The 8,465-nt window shown below is 40.8% G+C and overlaps 1 protein-coding gene across 3 annotated transcripts in view; it reads left to right on the top strand.

The window, feature by feature from the left end:
• Positions 1-6,667: 6,667 nt before the first annotated feature.
• TPD52L1 (tumor protein D52 like 1) overlaps positions 6,668-8,465 on the top strand; it is a 95,742-nt gene continuing 93,944 nt past the window's right edge. For all 3 annotated transcript variants that reach the window (XM_023529802.1, XM_023529800.1, XM_011358753.2), the window contains exon 1: positions 6,668-6,886. In XM_023529802.1, the coding sequence (XP_023385570.1) occupies positions 6,868-6,886 (19 nt within the window). In that variant the 5' untranslated portion in view covers positions 6,668-6,867. The remainder of the gene's footprint in view (positions 6,887-8,465) is intronic.

Genomic DNA, 8,465 nt, shown 5'->3' with positions numbered 1-8,465 from the left:
AATATTAATTTCAGATGAATTTAGTCCATTAAACTTGGTTTTTAATTTGTATTTTCACTGCTTATTCCCTGATATTATTACCAAATGAACTGTGATAGTAATTGTTTTACTGTTCCCAGGAATGGAGAGAAAGAAAATTAGAAATTGGAGGCAGGCTGTTATCTGTGTTAAGAACAAGTGGAGAAATTTAGACTGGGTGCATATTTCGGTTCTACTATTATTAGCTGTCTGACTCAATTCAGTTAAATAATCTACGACTCTGTTTCATTGTCTGTAAAATGGGAATAATAATACCTTCAAGAAGATTTTATGCATGCATGCGTATGCATACACACACATACATAGTGAGGTGGTTAGTGGGAAGAAGGAAGGGTTTTCTAAGGAGATGAAAAAAGCATGGGGACAAGCACAAGGACAGTACACGTGGAAGAAGGTTGGTCAATAAGAGACCAGTCCCACTGAAATGGAGGGTTAATTCTGGAAATTAGTTACAGATAAAGTTGGATAGGTATGTGGAACCCAAGGTGAATGCCAGATGGTTTCATTATCTATACTATTATAGGTCATGTTTTTATCTTCATTTTGAAGAAAAAACTCAACCTAGAAATATTGATTTAAGCGTATATTAACAATTTTATTTTGGACTGTGTCAGAATAATAAAATAATCACACACACAAACACATCCCTAACTTTAGACTTTCCTAACTATGCATGTTAAAATATGAAGATAATCACTAAAAGAATAGAATTACTGTGTATATATTGAAACAATTACAGGGAAATAAGAAAAAAGACAAGATTCAAAACAAAAATTAGAAAGAATAAAATGTATACAATAAGATGGTAGAAAAAATGAATACATAGGAGGTAATTACAATCAATGCTAAAGGAACAAGTTGTCAGACTACAAAAAAGAAAGTGTACTTTTCACAAGAGACAACAACAATTGAAACTAAAAGTTGGAAAAAGTTATATCAAGTAAATACAAACCCAAAGAAATGTAGCATATCTATATTAACATCTTAAAACGGTGTTTTTGAGGCAAAATAAAGAGAATCATTATATAAAGACAAAGGATTAAGTTTACTGGAAGTATGAAACACTTCTAAATAGGAGACATTAACAGCTACATCATTATAGTGGAAATCCTTAATGCACAGCTCTCAGTAATTGAACGTTGAGAAAAAAATCATAAGGATGTAGAAGATTTTCACAACTTAATGAACAAGTTTGATCTAAAAGACATGTAGATATTTATGAATATATGTGTAGATATTTATGAATATACATATAGCTTTAAACAAATAAAAAAATTTTAAATTGATTATATATTAGACAATATATATAGCATGTCGCAACAAATTTCAGAGGTAACGTCATAAGACCACATTTGTCAAACACAGTATAATTAAATTTGAAATTAAAAGAAGAGATCTTATTAAGTTAGATATTGAAAACATAATCCTAAAAGAATCCTTAGGTCAAAAAAAATTTTAAATTAGAGTTGAATAATAAAACACTACATGGCAAAATTTTGAGCTATCAAATTTCCTGAGAAGGAAATATAAAACCCTATATGCACATGTTAGAGAAAAAAGACAAACATGAAAGAGCTAGTCATCTAAGTTAAGAAGTCAGAAACGTAACAGAAAATAATCCAAAGAAAGGCATTAATAACAATAAAAACAGGAATTAATAAAGAGAAAAAAAATTAGATACAATAGAAATGACTGACCAGGCCAAAAATATGTTCCTTGAGAAGTTTAATAAAGCCATTAAGCATCTAGCAATGCATATGAAAAACAAACAAACAAACAAACACACTAGAGAAAGCACACTAATCCATATTAGTAACAAAAAAAGAAAGAGTAGGTATGAAAATATTTGGGACAATTTTATGCCAATAAATTTTAAAGCTTCAATGAAATAGATAAATTCTTAGAAAATATAGCCCAATGAAACTTACTCTTAAAAAAACATGAAAATAGTCCTATAAACAAATAAGAAATTGAATAAAAGTAGTTAAAAGTCTTTCTATAAGAAAACATCTGGCCCAAATGATATTACACATGCATTCTACCACAGTCAATAAAATAATTCCAAACTCATAAACCATGCTGGTGTATATAAATAGGAAATCCTCTTCAGCCGATTCTATGAGACTAACTTAACTTTGACATTGTCTTTTACTGACAAAACTAAGTAGTTTTACTGAAAAAAAAATGTGATTAAAAATACGTACGCTGTTTTGAATGAACATCACATATTGGTTTTTTACATTTATGTAAATATTTTTCTATATTGTAAGTGATGAAAAAATAAATATTAGGCTCCATTACCATCAGGGTTCTAGATGTGATTTAGGTTCCCGCATGAGATACTCTCACACAATGTTTAGAAGATGCAAGATAGATAGAAGCCATCTTTTTGCAGCTATAGATATTTCTGCTGGTTAGCAAGGTCCCATACACTACAGAAGCATTGGGTATATGTTCTCCAGCTTTTGATGGCTGGCTACAGGCTGCTTCATCAGCTAACCAGATTTAGTTAGCTCCAGCGATGGTATCAAGGTTGTAGCACCCTTAGTGAGGCACTTCCCTTTTCTTTGGGGAGTCATTCCAAGATGCTCAGGTAGACCCTGCTACTTTGATATTACCAATAATTTTGTAAGATCCTAATTTTCTGTCAAATCCATTCCTGCTTTAAAATCTTAGACTGGTTTCTTTTCCCTATACTAAACCCTATTTATATCTAGACCACTTTCACTCACAAGTATAGATGCAAATATCCTAAACAAAATATTGACAAATAAGTTGGTTTTATCCCAAAGGTAGATTTATATTAGAGAGTGCATTAATATAATTCTCTATTTTACAGGAGTAAAGAAAAACTATATCTATCTAACTGCATGTAGAAAAATCACTGGAACTCCACATAAGAGAGAGCCGGTGACCCTGCATACATGAGAGGTTCAGAGACAGAAAAAGAAAATTAAGTATATATGACATTCTGAGCCAGGGATGAGGTAAGGCACCTTAGAGATTCACAAGGTCATTTCAGGATAAGAAAGGCAGATGTTCAGTAATTAGTAGTTTGTCCTCAATACAGATAGGTCAAAAGGGATTATTTCTGAGAATCTCTTATTATGGGCAAGGGCCCTTGTTCAAATTCTTCTAAATAGTTAAGGGGTTGGGAAGGTAGGAGTTTATCTTGAGCCCACAGGGTCTCGGTTGCCTTTAGCTCAAAACAATCCCCATATCACAGAGGCATATATTGGGGTGACTCATTCTGAACCCCTACAGCCTCATGCTGCACTCCTCTGATGTTCAGCTCCTGGATCTCTACTTCAGGGGCCATGGCAAGGCTGCAGCCCACTAACCTCCCCCGGCCACCATGGCCAGCTCTCTGGCTGGCGGACTTGAACAGGAACCACATTCCAGTCCCCCTGAGGACTGGGGAGTTTGCGGAGTTGGGGAGAAGGCAGTTCTGGTCTCCCCTTCGAGCTATACTTCACCAAACTCTCCCCATTTCCTTTTGCCCTGCTGTGTAGTGTGATGTGGGTGATACCAGCAGGTCCTCGGGCTAGGCAGAGGTCCCACACAGACACTATGTTTCCCTTTGTGCAGCGCCTCTTAACTCCCTGAGTGGTTCTGCTGCACCCCTTCCTTACCTTGGCTTCAGGAAGTAGAGGCTCTCTTTCTCCAGCCTCCTGGGAACGTTGGCTCACTAACTGATTCTTGCTCCTAACTCTCATACCCCATGTGGGGCTCAAGGGAACTCCTAGATGTTTTTCTACACCAGCTGAAAAGGTATAGGAATTCAAAATGACACTCACTCTGTCCTTAACATTTCTCAAAACAATCTGGTCATCAGAATTTCCGATGGGACTGTCAAGGCCAGGTCCTCTTTGCTGTGATGAGGGTCGTGAAGGAAAGGGTAAGGTACACGGACAGATGCATGTCTAAGCTCTCCTTTAAACTTCTCTTCCCTCCGCAATTCCCCTGGAAGAAGGGGCAAAAAAGGCCTTACTCTGTCCACTGACATTTTTTCCCCATGATTTTCTTTTTACCTGGGTGGCAAATTTTTAAATTTAAAAACTGAGACTTTAGTATCTTTCATCTTTGCCGTGGACAGTTTCTAAAACAGTCATTCTCAATCTTGAAAGCACATCAATATTACTCAGAAAGCTTTCAAAAACCTAATCAAATCAGAATATCTGGGGAGTGGAGAGAATATTCTGCCACATGATGCAGAAACTCAGGCACAGAAACTTGCTTTAGGCTACACAGCTAGTAATTATCAGCGTGAGACTCTAACAGAGCCCTAAGGCACATGTCCTCCTTCAGTGTATTAGTAAGGTTCTTGTGTCAAAGCTGCATACTTTATCTGTCTTTCCTGCTCCTTCTTCTCATTTCCATGCCCTGTCACCTCCTAAGGGCACCCTCAGCACCTTATGTTACAAGTGACCTGGAACTGGATTAAGCAAGGACTGTTGAATATATCTTCCCTTTGGACATTTATGATTTCTACTACATCCCACCTCTGCAGAAAGATCAATTCTGGAGTAGCGAACCAATATTTCATTGACTTAATCAAACACCTACCCTTCGTTTTCCATGTGGAGTAGCTACAAAGATGAACAAGATGGTGTAGATGGCTGTTTTACTAAGCTTTAAAAAATTAAAGAAATTCACCATCATAAGTTACGAAGCAAAGGAAGGACATAACAATAGTCTCTCTTGGCTAAATCATTATTCTGGGGCTATGCAACATACCTGATTAATTCCTTCATCCTTCAAGACTCAGTGAGGCACACATCTTCAAAGAAACATTCCCTTATCTCTTCAGCAGTCTGGATTAGAAGACTTCCCTCATTGCTCATGTGCATACTGGACTTACTCTGGCATAGCACATATAGTACTGCCCTGTTTTATAAAGCGTCTGTGTATCCCTCCTTCTCACCAGATCACGAACTCCCTGGGTAAAAAGGAACATGCCCTTTACTTGTATCCTCAGCATCTAGCACAGTCCCTGACACAGAGAGTATTCAATAAATATTTCTGAATTAATATCAATATTTTATTTTTATAAACCATGGTAAAAGACAGTAAGATGGTAGTAGCTTAAAATGTTATAAATCTGAAAAATGAGTCAGAGTGTAGATGAAGGTTAGCTGTCTCAAGCTGGAAAGTCATTAACTATTTTTAGCTGTTTTTAATAGCTGAGAGTCATCTCGGTGTTTAATTTCCAGTGTAGAGGGAACAGAACAACTGAATAGACTCACTGATTCTGATTCGTCACTTGGATCATCCATGGTCATTCTTACCAAAAGCCTTGGTGTTCTACAGAGCAATTTAATATCAGTGATTACAAATCTGGGATATCTTCAACATAAAAAATACATGTTTATACATATGCCAAGAAATCATGAGTGTTCCTTTTTTCAAGCAAAAATGTAAGACTCCATTAATGTTCATTAGTCTATACTTTTACAATAACTTGGGCATGGATAAAATAGAACCTAATGGTTAGTTAACTGTTTATTTAATAAATCTTCTTTGAGCTATGAATCTGTATAAGGTACTTTGGCAGGAAATATAAGGGACTCAGTATGGGACTTGCCCTTGACCCTGACAGATTTTTACCATCTATTTTAGGAAAGAAACAAAAAACTGAAAAAAAAAAAATGGTGAACCAATGTAAATAATACTATATTTCATTTTAGATGAAGATTGCATAGATGTGAAAAAAAAAAAAGGTGAGGAGAGCTGTAACAGCCAAAGACCTGAGCAGATGAGACATGGGCTGATGTTTCTTAGTCTCTGCCATGCTTTTCAATTACATTGCCAGGTCAGGCTTGGAACAGAACTGTTTCTAGTTTTTTCTCTAAAATCGAGACGGTTTCATTGACCTACAGAGATTCCTATGGGGTTTGGGTTAGAAAATATACATACATAGTTGATGCTTATTATTTGCAGATTCTATATTTGTGAATTTGTGTCATTAAAATTTATTTATGACACCAAAATCAATACAGCACTTTCATGGTCATTCTCAGACATGGGCAGAGCCCCGAAAATTTTAAGCCGACAGATGCACACAAGGCTAAGTTCTACCTTCAGCCTTCAGCTCTCAGACTGTAAACAAGGACCCTTTTCATGGACCACAAATGAACCATTTTTGTGCTTTCGGTGTGGGGTGATTTCGCCATTTAAAATGGCTCGCAAGTATAATGCTGAAGTGCTGCCTAGCATCCTAGGGAGAAAATAGGTAAGTTTAAAAGGCTTAATAAGTTTAATTCAGGTATGAGCTATAGTGCCGTGTGTGGTGAGCTCAGTGTTAATGAGTCAACAATGTTAAGTAAGGTGTCTTTAGAGAGAAACACATAAAACAAGGTTATATGTTGATTAGTTGACAAAAACGTTGGGTCCACAGGGTCAGAGTGGCGAAACTGTATTTCCACCTGGAGCAGCGGTTCAGTATTGTAAGCCCCTCCCTTCCTCTCTCCCGTGGTATTTGCCCTAGTACAACAGAATTCGGGGCCTACTTGAGCTTGGTTAGACATTGATTGGGCCTGAGCACGCGCCCTCAGCCAGGAGTGGGCGCCCTCGGCCTCCAACACGGAGTTACCGGCAGATGGCGCCCAGCGGTGGGCTCCTTCCCAGCGCAGTCTGGGCCAGGTGGACTGTAAGGGGCGGAGGTAACCAAAAGCGGCCAGTGGTGTCTGCCCAGTGGTTCCCCACCCCCTGTACGCAACGACAGGGTGGGGGCGCAGGCGGCTGGGCCAGCTGCGTTCTGAGCTCGGGCACCGCTGTCTGCTTCTCTGCGAGCGCGCCCCCGCTGCGTTCAGCCCGAAGTCGGCCACCATGGAGGCGCAGGCACAAGGTGAGTGGTCATTCGCCGATTGCCCTGAGGGTCAGCTTCGGGGCGCGCATGAAGGTGTTTTTCTGTATCATCTAACTTCTCGGACAGAGTGGAGCGGTGCCATCTTCGCACGTCCGCAACTCTGCTCCAACCCGCGCCTGCAGGATAATTCCTGCTCCCCAAACACAGGGTTTGCTGTGGGGCTGGGGGGCCAGCGAAGGAACCCCTAACTAGAGAGGCTCCTTCGCAGGAAATGCGCCCACGGAATGCTCTACCTCTTTTCCCTAGCCAGTCGCCCCAACACCCCCACCCCCCACCCCCGCCCCGGCCTCCTGAACCTCGCGGGTGCCCAAAGAACCTGTTGTGCAGGGTCGGGAATCCGCGTTCGTCCCTTTTCCCTCGGGGCAGTAGGGAGGAAGCTCTACTCTTCTAGCCCTGAGCGGTGGGCTCGCGTCCTGCAGCTCCCAAGTTCTGGGCTGAGGGCGGCGCGCGCGGAGGTGGTCGCGCCGCGGAGACCGGGGTCTCCCGGATACGCGAGGGGCTTGCACCGCGCGGATCGGCCTTCGCCAACCACGAGAGCGTTGCCCGCACGCTGATCTCCTGCAGATCGACACGTGTGTCTCTGTTTCCCACGGTCGGGGATCGCCCACAGCCTCCCCAGGCAGCCCTGTGCCTCCTCGCCCCCTGGGAGGATGTGGAACACGAGACTGGGAGGATGGACTCCGACTCTGGTGTCTGTATTGAGAGCAACGCTAAGAAGGGATGGGTTGAGGAGTTCAGCTTTCTTCAGCCTTTAAAACAATCATCACCACCTTTCTTCTACAGTATAGGAAATTCTGTGATGGCTTTTAAGATAAAAGCCCGTTTTAAAAAAAAAAAAAAAGAAGAAGAAGAAGAAGAAGCGGTCCATGACCCTATGAGCTCGCCCTCTAGGGGCAGAAGCGTCCTGAATGAGAGCGGTTTGGTTGGTGCACGGGCCTGGAACCATCCAACAGGTTTGCTGCAAGGATTACAGTTGTCTGAACAGTGAAAACCAACCTCATTTGTTCCATCAGCCAAGATTCTGTCCAGAAAGCTGCTGCTTGCAGTCCCTCCCCGCCCCCATTTTCTATATAAGAAAGGAGAATTCAACCAAGGGCGGGGGTGGGGAGAGAGCGGGGTTGGTCAAATTCAAAAACAGAGGTCGCCTGGAGGCCTTCTCTCCTGAATTAAAGCAGATGAGAACAACACTGGAGCTTTCCAACCTGTCTTGCAAACTAGAATTATTTGGAGAGTTTTAAATACTGGCCATGGCTAATCCCAGACCAATTAAACTGGAATCTCTGGGGCCTGGGTATGGGTATATGTGAAAACTTCCCAGGTCACTTTATTGCTCTGTGAGCTGGAGAAAAACTACAGCAGGTAGAAAACGTTCATTGGAATCCTGAAGACACCTGAAACAACCGATTGGACTCACAGATGTCATGGGTTTACTTGTGAGATTTACTTAACAAACATTGTAGTGTTTTCCTTTGCCAAGCACTGTGCTAGGAGAAGCAAACAGACTTGATTTTTGTTTCCTGAAATTTACAGTAGAGGAAGAGACAAAAATTAATTTGAT

This window comes from Pteropus vampyrus, unplaced genomic scaffold (assembly GCF_000151845.1).
Source record: "Pteropus vampyrus isolate Shadow unplaced genomic scaffold, Pvam_2.0 Scaffold43, whole genome shotgun sequence".
In the NCBI taxonomy this organism is placed as follows: domain Eukaryota; kingdom Metazoa; phylum Chordata; class Mammalia; order Chiroptera; family Pteropodidae; genus Pteropus; species Pteropus vampyrus.
The sequence above is the reverse complement of the archived record's forward strand: the minus strand, read 5'-3'. Positions and strand labels throughout refer to the sequence as shown.